The 16,543-nt window shown below is 36.3% G+C and overlaps 1 protein-coding gene across 6 annotated transcripts in view; it reads left to right on the forward strand.

Annotated features, from left to right (window-relative positions):
* The window catches only part of LOC128991839 (dystrophin), a 549,174-nt gene that overhangs the window by 359,480 nt on the left and 173,151 nt on the right, over nt 1–16,543 (forward strand). The window contains exon 1 of one of the 6 annotated variants that reach the window (XM_054415048.1): nt 8,995–10,377. The exons of the other annotated variants lie outside the window; for them this stretch is intronic. Coding sequence (XP_054271023.1) covers nt 9,616–10,377 — 762 coding nt within the window. The 5' untranslated portion in view covers nt 8,995–9,615. Of the gene's footprint in view, nt 1–8,994; nt 10,378–16,543 lie in introns of those variants that run through there. 6 annotated transcript variants of the gene reach the window in all.

Below are 16,543 nucleotides of genomic sequence, written 5' to 3' on the forward strand. Positions count from 1 at the left end.
TTGCTTTTGATGCATTTTATGTTCAAAGAATTTGCATTCCCCAGGAAATCTAATGAATATTTGTTTCATAAGTTAAAATAACAAATTCTACCTTTTGATGTATGTTCGAAGATAAATTGGTGCTACTTTGTTTTTATAAATAAAATTTAAGTTAAATTTTCGAACATTTAAATACCTTTATTGATTATAACATATTTTGTCTCTCAAAAGTATGATTTGTATTTTGCCGGTTTCTACGTTTTGTAACGAATTTATAAAAAAAACCACAACTGTAGGCTTAGATATATTTCTTTCTTGTACTTTGAAATTGACGATCGTTATTTTCATTTTAGATTTCATAGTTTAATCTACTGTTGAAATTATTACTATTTGATTACGAATAATATTATAACAAAGGTTAACCATGGTTCGGAAGAGATTTTTTTATCAGCAGCTCAAATTTAATAATTTCTTACCCACAATGAATCTTTGATACTATAATATAACTAGAATATTTACATATTAAATAGCTACATGTATTATACATACAATTGCAATGTGATTGACGCGTTTTGAGCAATGTCCTTGAAGTAAGTAATGTTTGAGGTCCAAGGCTATGTCAAACGTTGTATTAATTTAGCAAACATACGACAGTATTGAGTTGAAATTTGTACGAATAGAGTAGTAAAGATTTACCACCAGGTAAGATTATGCGTATACAAAAAGGACACAAAAATATCAAAATTGCATTGTAAATTGACTGTTGTATCACCAAAGCCAGAAGCGTATGGTGTGTCGCTGGCACAGTGCCGTGTCACAGATTAATATATCGATCCCCATATCTATAAATGGGGCTGGGGGGGGGGGCTGAACATGGACCCTGATGAAACCTCCTGTTCCTCTATGTATAATTTGACTTGTTTCCTTGTTTTATAAGGTCGTTACCTGGTGTGTATAGGTTAGTAAATCGTGAAATAACCAGAATTTATAATTGTTCACACATTTTAGTATACATTTTATCTATGTTAGATAAGAAAAATTAACCAGTTAGCTGTGTCTAAGGAACATGTCGGCCTTAGTCACTAACAAGATTACAAGATCGCGCCACTCATCCTACACTCATCCTTCACTCATATTTGGGTTAAAATACGCACATAGAGGCGTCCCCATCTTAACTAGTTGATAATATTTTTACAACCCCTGAACTAATATAAACGTGATTGCAATTCTTTATGTATTTTACAGTTCTATATTATTGCTCATATAAGCCGAGTTGTACAGGAGTGTGAATGTTTTCACAAAGACGGAACTAGAATAGACAGTTTAAATATTGTTGCTATTTGTTTACCTTTGCCTCCGGAGCTGCAAACAGTCTTGGTGTCTGCCTCGCATAACAAACTGAATTTCAATAATAAAACTGAGTCTGTAAATAAATTACTATTTGAATATATTAATTCTGAACATTTTTAGACAGAATTATAAGTTAAATGTTTTCAACCTTGTTTAGAACTTGTTTCAGTTTCGAAATATCTAATCGCTTTTACAACCTCTTATGATCAAATCAGCATTTTTTCATGGTAGGCGAGAACCACTCAAATAAAAAACGATATAATGAAGTGCAGAAGCATTTTTAACGTATTTCAGATAATATTCCAGGACACCTTAACATAGTAACCTTTAACCTAATAACATTTTTATATTTTCTACTGGTACGAAAATATATACAACTTTTTATTCCAAGACTCATTTCGGTATAGATTGGATTGTCCTGTCTTTTAAAAACAAAATATTATCACAACCATATATTTTCACATATTTAACTTAACTCAACGATCCCAGTTTTCAATTCCTAATATTTTCCATTGTTGTGATTTATAAACCAATGTCTTGAATGTTACTCGCATCAAGCTTGGGCAAGGATACTGTAATATACTTAAGTATTCACGATCATTACGTTTTACATTGAAACACTAGGGATAGAACAAGCAGTGCCTCATTTACAGTGATGTCACACACATGCAGTTCATGCATGCTTGATCTCGCCATGCCGTCGTTACAAAACTGTCCATGCATATGGAAATAGACTCGCGGTGTCACTGATTGTATGGATAAATATCAAGCAGTTTCGTGTTTTAAATTACGGAGATGTATTTCAATTGGGATTTTGTTCAATAACTTGTTTCTGTAAAATATTATAATGCTATTTATGGAATCCATTTCTGCTGTAATATTAAACTTCTCACAATTAGCCGTGCTTATATCTATCTATCTATATATATAATAGGCTAAGCCGTTTTTTGTTAATCGAACTCCTCCGTTATTATTTGCCCAATTTTGACGTTAGAGGTCTCAAAATAAAGGTTAAAACGTGTAGTTGTGCCCAACGGTATTAGATTTTTGATAAAGTCGTTGGTAAGGGCGTCAGAGGCCCTTAAAGTCAGTTTTTTCTCCATAAGGATAACATGGGAGATATTTTTAATTTATAAAAACATATGTTTTTAGTTTAAAATAGTCAAAGTCTACTACATAAAAAATTAGTGTTTATTATGACTGTTAATGTATATTAAATGTTATCACGTTTGGTAACCAATGTATATTAAAGTATACTAATAATGGATCATACTACTTTATTTTAAAGCTGGGAATAGTAAAATTTTTAGTTGAGAAAAAGTTACCATGATTTACAAAACCGTAGGCTTCTGTAATACCTATTTAAAATCACAAATCTTTGACATTCATTAATTTGACACGAAACAGCTGATCTACCAGACAATTTATTTATAAATCAAAACAAAACAAATCCTATACTACTAATTCATGTTTGTTGCTATACAAATTTTTTTAAATTATTTGTTGTGTACCTATCCTAAAAATGGGACCCCAGAAGATTTGGCTGCACATTGTTCACGTCTTGATACAATAGCCTATCCCCTGCTTTTCCCTTATGGAGGGATCGACTCGACAACTACACACCGGAGGCCCACAGGCTATCTGTTAGGCTTCAGTATTCTGCTGTGGTGGTAAGGTTAAACTTCAATATATAGTTGAAATTTTTACCAGAATTGAAGGTGAACGTCTCGGTTTCATTCATAGGGAACAGTCAAAACTTCGAGCAGAGCTATATATGAAACTTCATGACGCAATACGTACACGAGCAGGAAATTAAAGAGTTCAAATAGGCTAAAGCTGATAGGAAGCTGATGGATCCCCATTTTGCCAGCAAAAATGCTTGGAGTTGGATGCGCTGATGATTTCATCCAACCAAACGTCGTTGAAAGTATACAAAATGGTCAAAATGAAAGACAAAGCCATAGCTCCAAAAACAGTGACTGTGATTTGATCAACAACAAAGTCTTGAAAAAATTGCCAGCCGAGCCCAAGGTGTTCGAAATCATTTATAGTTTGCTTGGAGATAATTTAAACGCCCATCTAGAATGCCCAGCAGAGTTTTTAAACAATATGGAGGTCGGTGGATTGCCAATAAACAGATTGATTTAAAAAACGGGGCAATGGTTTTATTGATGAGGAATATCAATACACCAAGAAGGGCCTCATTAATGGAACAAGACTCCAAGTGGCCAAAATGGTTAACAATTTAATAGAATGTAAAAGTCCTAACTGGAACAAGTAAGAGGGGACATATTTTGATTCCGATGATAAAAATGTGCCCGTTGGAAACAAACTTACCATTTAAAATGGAAAGCTGCCAATTTCTGTTAGCTTTATCATTTGCAATGATAATCAATAAAGCACAAGGGCAATCACTTAAAAGAGTAGCACTGCTCTTACCCAGACCAGTTTTCAGTCATGGGCTTTATGTTGCTTTAAGTAGGGCTACATATTTTGATGGTGTACCCATATTCATCGCGGAAAATTCTGACCAGGGTAATTTTCCTGAAGGTGATTGATTTCACAACTAAAAACTTAGTAAGTTATTCAAGGAAATACTTTTGTAAATAAAATAGGATAGAAAATGGATTCTCTACTTTCCATCTAAGGCTTCATTCATTACTGTATTTTATTTTCGACTTAGAATCAATATATAACACGATGGATTTGTTTTCTAAATTGATATGTTGTTTTGCGGCGCGATGAGCAGCACGGGTTCACTAGTTATTATCTAATATATAAAATTCTCGTGTCACAGTGTTTGTCTGCAAACTCCTCCGGAACGACTTCACCGATCGTTATGAAATTTGGTGTGTAAATTCTGTAGGTATGCGAATCGGACGTAAACTATTTCCCGTTTCGAAATTCTTAAAAGGGCTCCGCCCCAGTGGCTCTGGAGTTTCCCATGTTAACCTTATGAGAAATGGAATTAATGAATCTTAACAGCTGTTTCAATTAAACAAGTTGGTTCTGTTCTATGATGTTCAATAGCATTAAAGTTACAAGGATTACCAACAGGGTGCAGCACTATTATTTCTTTTACATTTATGACAACAGCTAATTTGCAACCAAAAGGTGAGTGAGCGTAGCGAACGAACTTCAACCTGGAGGCGAGTTAGCGTAGCGAACGAGCTAACCTGAAGGCAAGTGAGCGCAGCGAACGAGCTCCAACCTAAAGGTGAGTGAGCGTAGCGAACGAGCTCCAACCCAAAGGTGAGTGAGCGTAGCGAACGAACTTCAACCAGGACGTGATTGAGCGATGCGAACGAGAGCATCTTGAAAATTAAACGTAACGGTACTTTCTTTCCATCGGTATGTCTTAGGGGAAACCTATAACTTAGGCGATACGAAGTTCGCCGGGTCTGCTAGTATTAATATATTATTGTCGTTATGTCATTGCGTTTAACACCTTTTTCTGTTGTTTTTTTTTCACCTTGTTTGATCTCATTTTCTGTGGTTTCGTGAGTTTTTATCAATTTGTGTTCAATAACTTGTTTCTGTAAAATATTATAATGCTATTTATGGAATCCATTTCTGCTGTAATATTAAACTTCTCACAATTAGCCGTGCTTATATTATTATATTAATACATTATTGTCGTTATGTCATTGCGTTTAACACCTTTTTCTGTTGTTTTTTTTTTCACCTTGTTTGATCTCATTTTCTGTGGTTTCGTGAGTTTTTATCAATTTGTGTTCAATAACTTGTTTCTGTAAAATATTATAATGCTATTTATGGAATCCATTTCTGCTGTAATATTAAACTTCTCACAATTAGCCGTGCTTATATTATTATATTAATATATTATTGTCGTTATGTCATTGCGTTTAACACCTTTTTCAGTTTTTTTTTTTAACCTTGTTTGATCTCATTTTCTGTGGTTTCGTGAGTTTTTATCAATTTGTGTATACATACAAAAATCTGACTACCATCCAAAAATAACAATCCACCAATCGACCGGTGGTACGTGTACAGTAAAATTACTAAATAAAAATAATAGATTGGTTCATTCTTCAGTATAGAATATTCAATGGATTAATCATGAACCTTCCTGTACTTAAATATAACAATTTCACAGGTGTCCACTTTTATTTCATTCCAACATGTTCTCCCAGTATTCCCAGCCTGGAGACACTCGAGATATACACAGTATTTCCCACACAAGTATTAAGCCTGGTTAATGCTGTTACAAAGGTCCGCTGTCCGCGAGGGACTTGTTACGGATGCTTTTGTTATTCCATAAGATGGTTACAGACGAGGAAAACCACTAGAGTTTTACCCTTTGTTGAGTTTATATTTATTTGAGACGCAAGTAGCTTATTAATTCAATAGTACTCGTCCACCTTTGGTAGATTTAAAAGGTTTTAAAGTTTAATACGTCAAATTATAAAATTAACCTTATAATTAGATTTTTATGTTGGTCTTAGTCACCGCAAGTAAACAAATCTTTAATTTTGACGAGAACTCAGTAGCTTTCTTAATCCATAATTGACTGTGGGTTCACTATTTTTACGAGACATTGTTTAGCTTATGGAGGAATAAACATTTTTATTTTTATTGCTTACAGTTGGAAGTAGAACCCCAATACATACACTGCTTTTTTTTGGGAGACAAATCATTTCTTACTTCATAGGGAGAATAAGAGTTTAAATTGGGGTTAAAACATCTCTTCGTGGCAATATTACATGGCAAAACACTAGTATTTCTTAATATTAGAAGCCCTGCCTCCATGTAATACTGACCAGGTTTTCCCTAACGAAATGAGGAATGTTATTTTGATTTTTTATAGTTTCGAGTTCCGTGGCGAGTTTTGTTTCATAGCTTTCGAAGTTTTGTTTTCATAATTAAAACTTCCCATGAAATTTAATGTAAATTTAATTTGCCACTTAGTCCTAAGCTAGTAAAAGTATATAAATACTATACAATGAAATTAAGAAAGGTATATTAATTGCTATGAAGGAATTTGGGCTTTTATAAAGCTTTCGTAGTTATAGTATTGTAAATCTATCATTCAATGTAGGAGGTGATCGTGGAACCCTTAAAAAAAATGATAAAAATATTACTTCGTTCCTTAAATAATAGAAGAATGATTTTACAAAAGGGGTTTCTCTATGGCTTCATAGTGTATTGTATAAATGTTCTATTCCCCTGTGTGTTGTTGTTGAGAGTAACTAGGACTTCCGGACAATTTAAATATGTTTCTTACCCAGGAACAATGCTCTAAAACATTGGTAGAAAGTTCCGGGACACTCTGTATATGTTAAATGATTATTCTAATCAATCCATGGTGTTCAGGACAGTCTATAGCTCGTGCTGGCGTGTCTAGTGTCTAGTGTCTAGTGTCTAGTGTTTATCGTGTCTATTTATACCTCAATTAACCCCGGATATCGGCGGAAGCAGAGCCTTGAGTTTAGATAGCAGCGGACCACTACGATCACTTGAGTTGTTCCCCGCACTCTAAAATAATGAATACACGGTGGGTGAGGAGCGGGGAGAAAACACATCAGCTTCCACATGCTTCTCAGGACACTATAGTCTATTGGTCGGAACCTGTCTCCTGTACCTGTACCTTGGTGATGGCGTTTAACCACTGGCCAATCCACAGGTAGACGAAGTGTCAGGAGACAGGTCCCATCATACAGTGTATAGTCAGGCCTTTACTTCTAGTCAGGATCATAAGTGTACATAGCAGTTTCTACTGCATTAGCCGTCCACTCATAAAGGCCCACAACACGCTTATTAATTCATTTTTCTCACTAATAATTTGGATATCAAAGTCAGAATCTTTATGTCATAATTATCCTCACAAAACTTACATAATAGAAAAGTAAAATTTGCAATAAATAAGAATTTTGTACTTCAGAGCGTAACCATGTCTTTCACCATTAGTGAGTTCCCTACTGGTCAGTCTTCTACCACTAGTTAATCTTTTACCGTTAATAAGACTTCTAAGTCAGGCGTCTTAAATTATTCACTAATAACAGTCAGTTTTCTACCTTCAGACAGCAACCATTAGTAGGTAAAACCTTTATCCACAAGTAGCAATTTTGATTGCAAATTTTAACCAGGTGTTGAAAAGCAATAACCGTTTAAATAAATCCTACCTGCCCTACATTTTTTTAATTAATTTCAATATGAAATAACTTTAGATAAAGTGTTACTGCACGAAGAAATTTGAATCGCAAATATTTTTCAATAGAAGTTATTGATCGAAACAATCACTCTACTCATGTCCTAAAAGCATCTCTTGATAGAAGTAAGAGTTTCTAATAAAAAGCTAAAGCTTTTAATAAAGAGAATCGATGGCGTCGCCTGAGGATGATGTATTGGGTATCGGCAGCGCCGCCGCGGAGAAGCAGTTACTGAATTAAGCAAATCCAGGGGGGGACTTTTAGTTTTATTAAAACATCTACCAGCTTTTGTTTGATTTCATGTATCCCGCGGAGACAACAACTTGAGATGTATTATTTACTAGAAGCGTTCTTTCAAGGTTTGATTAAAAGTATGCATATTTTAGAGACTTAAAATTGTTTAATGTATATGCAAACAGCACTACATCCATATTATGGACCTAGACAGAGATTTTTCATTATATATTGAAAATCGTTAGAAAATTAATCAGTATGCTTATATAAAACATTGAACTTATATTAGTCTATTTAGATGTCCGCTCTATTCTCTAACCGTGCGGTATTTGCAACATTGCAAGTTTCCTGTATTTTGGTCTCCGTAACGATGACTCTCCTTAACAATAACCTCTGAATATTTTGAACACCTCTATACATTCGAAGCTTTTAGCATTTTACCAACACTCTACATAATAATGTCATGCTCTTTTATGAAATTGGCAAGTACTGTTCATAGTTTACAAGATATGTTTCCTATTGAGTAATATGTTTGGTTGACATATTTGAATTGCTCATCTATGATTTATATGATCGGCGTACGCCGAAACCACCCTTAAACATTGAATGCGCGGTTGGAATCTTTTGGATTTCAGAATAGCTCAGCGAAACAACGAATCGCAGAATAAATTGTAATTGGGTCACTAGCGAAGTTTTTCAGTTCTTCGACTGTAAATTAATTTGAAGTTTAGTTCCCTGTCGTCAGCTGTTTATAAAGTCGGTTACCGACAGAACTAACGAACTCAGTCCGAAGTCAAATAAAAGTAGTTAGGATGACAGTTGACGTGCAGGATTGATTAGTGATGTGTTGTTAGAGGCGGGGTGGTCCAGAGTGGAGGCTGTGAGGAGGAGGGGGGAGGGGGACGCGCCGTCGCGATGCCACCCTCACACCACGTGAGCCAGTCGCTCTACCGTCGTCATGGCGCGCGCCGCCCGCGTCCGCTGATCCCCCTGACTCCGCACGTCGCTCTCAATGGGAGAGCAAGAAGTGAGAGAAAAAAAGAAAGATAAACCCAGTACACTTCAACTGATTCGCCAGAGTCCGTTCTACCGTAACGTCAGCGGCCGGTTGAGTCTCAACGATCGTTCGAGCAGATCTCGCGCCGAAAACTCCGATAAAAGTTCGGGCCTTTTGAACGGTGGATCGTTGCTTCCGAAAAAGCTATCTTTCCGTAAGTCACACTCTACCGCGGCCACTCCATCCAGCCCGGACGCGGACGATGGAGGGTTCGCCACCTGGAGAGGGTCCTGCGAGGGGTTGTCCCAACTGCAGGACATCATCCGGCGCCGCACCGACGCTCTCGCTGAGGAGGATGAGATTCGCAATGTTCCGAAGTCGCAGTCGGCCTACACACTCAGGCAGCTGCCGGCGCAGCCAGTCACTGCGGCACCTACCGCTCCGTTCAGACGAAGCGAGCCCCTGGACTTCTCCAACGACATTCCTAGACGATCCTCCACGAGAAACAGCGGTTCGACCTACGACCTCAGTTCCGGTGACATCTCTCGACGAGGGTCCAGAACCTCCTTGCACAATATCGACAACGATGACCACATCTACGACATCCCCCGTCGTCCGGTGTCCAGACCAACGACTTTGGAAACTTCCAGACACTCTTCTCCGGCGAGACCCACAAGCCTCCCGACATCCGTCTCCATCGAGCAGACCTACTCCAAGAGACCTTCATCAACACCTAACTGTGACATATGGATTCCGCCGGAAAACATCGTTCTTCGTAAGCCTGTGGCCGAGCGCCCTTCCACCGTATACCAAGACCCCTCTAGACTCAGGTCGGAAGCTCCTCCCCTCAGTAGATCGTATAATTCGAACTATACTTCCGTCGGGATGTCGAGGTCGACTTCTCAGCCGGGGACCTCCAGTGCCGCTTTAGAATACAACAATATAATCTCGAATTTCCCGTTTTATACTCCACCCGCCCCTCTACCTTCGCATCCGGGGACAAGAGCAGTTCGCCCTTATGGTCTTGTCTCGTCAGCGACTGTGCCGTCCGGGCTGGGAAGCTCCCTGAGCCACCAGCCCCAGATAGTCTCGACCCCCGTAGTCCACTCGTCTAGAGAGATGAGTTGGAACCCCCCGTCGTCCTCGGCCAAGCGGCCACATAGCATAGCGACCTCCACGCCGGAGTACGACTACCTCAGGTCCTCGTCATACAATCCACAAGGGTCGTTCAGGCGACACAACATCCCCACGTCTCACACGGTCCCTGTCACAACATCAGCTGCGTTGAGTCCCTCAGACTCTGGCTACCGGTCACTGCCGTCCTCCTCTAGTGACTACCAGCTGTACAAGAACGCTCCGACCTCCGCTCCGCCAGCTCACTCGACGAGCTCTCTCCCTCTGCCCAACCGGAGACTCTCGCTGCCGACGTCGTCTCAGAACCACATCAGGGCCTCCACCCCCCGGCCCAGTCCGACGTTCCACGGACAGCCGTTCCGTCCGACCAGCCTGAACGGATACCCGGCGACCAACGCCGCTCGCCAAGCTCTACAGATTCTCTTCAACCAGAACAGGAACGGGTTCGTGCTCGGAGATGATAAAGTCGCCCTTCTGTTCGACATTCTGGACACTCAGGAGCGCTTCGCCAAGGTAAGGACGAGTGTTTATGTACGGTCTGTGTTTAGTTTTGTGTTGATGCCCCGCACGTCGTGAATAAAGTATGACCCGGCCAGGGGCGAACTCTATTTACGACTACAACTCCGCCGTGCTGCTTCTACAAGCCGCTGTTTTGTTGTACGTTTTAGTTTTGTAAACTACGTGCTATTGAGTTTATCAGTGTCGAGAATTACGTTGAGTGATTTTGCAAGTTTAATTGTATATAATAAGAAACGTTAATCCCTCTAGTATTTTTTAAGTTCGGGATCCACCAATAGAAGAAAAATTGTAACGTATGTGGTTATAGGCTTTTAGCATGTTGTGGCATATTTTACTTCGGTTTTAATCCACACAATGTTTATTACTTACTCATATGTAAAAAAGTCGTTCGGGTGTCAGATTATTCCATAAACAGTTTTTTTTATTACTTTGGTAAATTAAAACGGAATTTTTGTATAAAAACACGTTGACAAGTGGTAAGTTTTTATTTTTACAAAATTCATGTCCCCATTATTTTCGATTCACTATTTTCATTTTCATCATCGTCATCATCATCTATTTAATTTCCATTTTTCATTTTCGCTTCATTATTTTTGTACAGATTTGGAATTTTCAATTTGTGTGATTTTTGTCCCTACGTAACAAAATATAAGTTTCAATTACTTCAACTACTGATCTTACAAATTAGATATTAATATTAATTTATCCGTTAAAATATATCGTTCACATTCTTGCTTTCAATGTCCTGGAAATATATAAACTCTAAGCCGTCCGTGATTTGTGATTGCTTATAAATCGCAAGGGAAGAAGATAAAAAATAATTGATTTTTGAAAGAGTATAGGCTACTGTAACGGTTTAATTGGAGAGCACATTTATTAAGCGTAAACGGCAAATTGGTTTCAGCCAAGTTAACAGACATTCGAACATCCGTTACATTCACGTTAAATTTTAAATATTGATTGCTTAAAAGTTTTTTCTAAAAAAATAAGTAATATCTTGTACCTAACTTTTTACGAACTTGTTACCTAATAATAGTATACGAATTCATTCCTAGTAATCCATATTTTGATAACGTTTTTGTTTATTATTTGTTTCTCGTTTAATAAAATGTGTTATCGTAACTTTATACCAAATCGTTTTTTTATTAAAAAAAATGTGGTGGGTTATAATATTAATATAATAATAATAATAATAATAATAATAATAATAATAATAATAATAATAATAATTGAAAAATATATATAACCATATTTTATATTTTGTTAAGGTATAAGGGATATTTCAACATACTGTTTAGTATTTTAGGATAATCGCGTTATAAAACCTTCACGTACTATAAACCTAATCAAAATAGAAGAGTATTTTAGTTGTTAGGCTACTTTCAGTATATATCATTTTATTTTATAAACTCCATATATTTTATAAGTAATATATAAGTAACCAACATTGTATAAAATGGGTGGTACAATAATTTCCCGCATAGCTTGTAAAAAATCGGACATACTGTACTTTTAAATTTTTCATAAATTGTAAGTCTTCTTTCTTCTATAGTGTATTATTAAATTGGCATTGGTCGTGTACTCCCGCCAAAATAGCGCCATATAATGTATTGTTGCCGCCAAAAGTGTGTCAGCTGCCCTCGACATTGTGACGTTGGAGTGATTTAAGAACTCGGAACAAAATGTATTAAGACGTAGGAAATAACGGTTTACGACCACGAATGGGTCACAATACCTCAGTCCAACAAGCGGGAGATCTAACAGCTCACGTACACTCTCTGTCCAGTGTGTAGACCAGTTTAGATGTGGTTTAAAAATATTTTATACAACATATTTATTTTGTTTCTTATGCAGTTATTGCAGTGTACGAGTTTTTGGCGTAGAGAAATTATAAAGCATTGTACATCGAGTATACGGATTTTAAGTTAAATGTTCTACGCTGAAGTAGACTAATAATGTGCTGGTTTATTTTGGACAAAAGATAAAATGCTGTGATATGCCCTGCATAGAGCTCAGATGCTGTACGAAGCGCACCTATGCTGAGCGAAGTATGTTAAGAACTTATGCTAAGTGCAGTCTAACGAATAGCGAAACCGTTAGCTCGTCAGTGTACACATGCTGATCATCCTTGTGTTTTGAGTGCAATATGCTGAGTAGCAAGATGAAACAAAATCAGCATATAGCCGATAATTTTTTAGAATCATCTGCGACGTATCTACGCACATATTTAGTATTTAGGATTCTGAGTGTTATTGATGATACAGTAGCAAGATTATTACATAAGATCGGAGTATATTATACTGAGTACCGTGAGCGATAGGACTTGAACGCACACACTTAGAAGCGTATGATGCTGATAGGACAGCGTATATAGTTAATATTTAGTTGAGCACATACTTTGAGTGTATAATGTAGAGTGTCGAACGCTGTTAGCAAGAACATCAGCACACATACGTTGAGAGTTGAACGCTGAGTGCAGTATGTTGATAGCAAGAACATGAGCGCACGTCGCCCAGCTGGGACGAGACAGAGCAACTTTTTGTCTCTGTTTTCCATTACCTTGATTGCGAGTAACAATCACACCAACTTACGCTTGCTTGTTCTTTCCTAGTGTCGACCGTGTACAATCGTTACCTGCTGTAAATGCTTTAACACGACATCAATCGAATACGAATGTGATGCTGGTACATATATTGAAGTTATAAAATTTTTAAAAAATCACAAAAAAGCTAAATCTCTCAGGCTAGAAAAATTGTCTGTAAATTGGGGAACTTTTTTATAAAAGCTATGTAATAATTCTATTTGGATTTGTAACATCTATTCAGATATTTAATTAACTTAGACCTACTTATCATTCATAACTTGAGAAACATACGTGTGTATTTCTTTTCACAGCTTAAAATTATAAACACTAGTCCATCCATATTTGTTTTGGTTAATAGTATTGCTATATTTATTGGAGCTAGTATTATTTTTTCTTTTGTTAAAATTCTATGGTTTATTCAGTTAATTGCTTTCGCATAGGTATTTTATATAACAGCTCGCCCTTAGGGATTTTTCTCGTATACCATAGTTAATATTTTGGTTAATTTTCTACCCATAGTTATTTTGGTCAACATCCTACCCATAGTTATTTTGGTCAATATTCCTACCCATAGTTATTTTGGTCAATATCCTACCCATAGTTATCGTCGTTAATATTCTGTACATAGTCATTTTGTTTAATGTCCTGCTTATAGCTATTTTGGTAAATTTCTTACCCATAGTTATTTTGGTCAATATTCCTACCCATAGTTATCGTCGTTAATATTTTGTAGATAGTCATTTTGTTTAATGTCCTGCTTATTGTTATTTTGGTAAATTTCTTACCCATAGTTATTTGTGTCAATATCCTACCCATAGTTATTTCAGCCTCTGAACATATGTTACTGCGCCATGTCGTTATAAATCAATCATTAATACTGTCGCTACAAACGACCCGCGGACACCAGGTGCTCTGTTATCTCTGCAATCGCTTACTGTTAACTGTAAATCGTTACATTCCCGGCGTTATCTCTGTCCAGTGCTTCCTGTATTGTTATATACAGTTTGGGTCTGTATTAACCATGTCCTGCTACAGTAACAAAACTGTTAACGATGTGCGCTGTTGTAATAATGTGGAAGATATAACGTTAGAGTAAGGATACGGTTTGGTATAGAGGTTTATACGACTCTGGCACAACAATTGGATGATTTTAATGGGAAGATGAGTTAAGGATAGGCGTTGAGTTAATGAAATCGTATCTTTTTTACTGCCTAAGAACAGCTGTTTTTTTTTTCATGGCTATTACACGCACAATGATCAAGAACAGCTGGGATTTGTTTTGAACCATCAAAAAGCTCATAATTTATTTAGGCTCGAACCTGCGACCTTCTGTTAAATGTAAGCCTCGCTATGTGTTAGAAAATATGTCAATGGAAACACTAAACCACTTCAGGCATTCAGGATTCACATAAACTGAACTATTTTTGTAACTAATAATCTACATGTATCGTGTAGCGAACTATATGTAAAAAGGTTTTTGCATTATTCTTTCTGGAGTTATCATGTTATATTTTTAGACGATTAAATAGTTAAAACAAATTTTCAACAAAAATCAACCCACTAAATATAACTGAATACGCAGTTCTTATATGGCAGAAAGTCAAAAGGTTCTAATATGTTTTATCACTGGAAATATTCTGTAACGTTCTTACAACCGAACTTTCGTTTGGATTGTTTTTTCCAATTGTCAACTTCAACTTTATACTGTAATAAACCTATTTCTTAAGTGTTCAGCCATAAGCTACTTTATTATACAAGTTTTAGCAGTGCATGCTCTACATATACATGCATAATACTAATTGCCATAAACTACATAGAACATACCTGTTCTGCCGTGTATAATCAATGGATTATACACGACAGAACATGTATGTTATATGTAGTTTATGGCATATAACATAGTTTAAGGTGTAATGACACCTTGTAGACTAATATATCTAATAGACTTATACCTTGTAGGTAATATACAATTGGAGCAGACCATGTATGTTATATGTAGTTTATGACATATAACATAGTTTAAGGTGTAATGACACCTTGTAGACTAATATATCTAATAGACTTATACCTTGTAGGTAATATACAATTGGAGCAGACCATGTATGGTATATGTAGTTTATGGCATATAACATAGTTTAAGGTGTAATGACACCTTGTAGACTAATATATCTAATAGACTTATACCTTGTAGGTAATATACAATTGGAGCAGACCATGTATGTTATATGTAGTTTATGGCATATAACATAGTTTAAGGTGTAATGACACCTTGTAGACTAATATATCTAATAGACTTATACCTTGTAGGTAATATACAACAGGAGCAGACCATGTATGTTATATGTAGTTTATGGCATATAACATAGTTTAAGGTGTAATGACACCTTGTAGACTAATATATCTAATAGACTTATGCCTTGTAGGTAATATACAATTGGAGCAAGTGTTTGGATTAAATAAAGTACTTTTTCAAACTCTCCTATAAATGTATCAGTTATTGTTCTGATGCCATATGGATATTAAAAAAGAACACACGTTTATGAAACACATGCATATTTTAAAGCCCCTTGGATTTGCGGTCAAGAGTTATTTTTATGTATTGCTACAGTCTGGTAGAAAAACTTATGCTTGAATTTTACTACCACGTCAGTGATAGTGTGCATCATATAAGGGTTTTATAAAATACCAGTATTTCCAATTGCATTACTTTAATGATCGGGATGTATTCTCTTTTGTTGACCTAAGTAATGGTGATTTTATTTTTATTATGTCCAGATAATTTTGTTTCCTTGTTTTATCGATGTGTAACCAATGATGATTAGCTCTGAGTTAATAGCTAAGACAATCAGTACAAATGTTAATTTTTAATAATCAACATTTTGGGAGTACACTTCTAAAATAGCTAGGCCTATTACAAAATGTGCATTGGGACTGCGTTGAGCTTTTTTAGTACCCTACAAAGTAAAAAACCACAGATAAAAAACTCTGTACGGTACTTCATTCGTGATACCTCGTATTTCAATAATGCAGTTCATGTAAAAAGTTTATATTTATGGTAGAAATTTGTCAATTATAGTTTCAAAATCCATCCTATGACTAAAGTTGCACCAATTTCCTCAATAAACTCTCCAAGATGAACCAGGTCAAGAGAAACTTTCCGTCGGGGAATCGGTTAAAAAATAAATAGACCTCAACCCTTCACGAGAAGTTTTGACATTTTCTTCTCTCTGAACATCTCAGTGAATTTTAGATTGAATCAATAAACTGAGGCGAAATTTAAACTGCAAGTTATCTTGTACGCGGCCGAACCGCTCGTAATCTATATGCTAAGTATGGCATTTGAATATTTCGGAAGCCACGTCTGATCTACAAGAAACTGATTTATCCGTAAGTTTTTATACTGTCTTTATTTAGTGTAGGATGAATGACTGACAAACTGTAAAAAATACAACAATATTGTGGTGAGTGCACAAAAAGACTGTATTACAGCAGCTGGACTCAGTTCTATGTTTTGAATAGTATAAATTAATTCTTTTTCTTAAACTTTTCCATAGTTACTTAATTCATTTTGATTCC

This window comes from Macrosteles quadrilineatus, unplaced genomic scaffold (assembly GCF_028750875.1).
Source record: "Macrosteles quadrilineatus isolate MER2022 unplaced genomic scaffold, UCM_ALF_1.0 Scaffold_4__1_contigs__length_99947679, whole genome shotgun sequence".
Classification (NCBI taxonomy): domain Eukaryota; kingdom Metazoa; phylum Arthropoda; class Insecta; order Hemiptera; family Cicadellidae; genus Macrosteles; species Macrosteles quadrilineatus.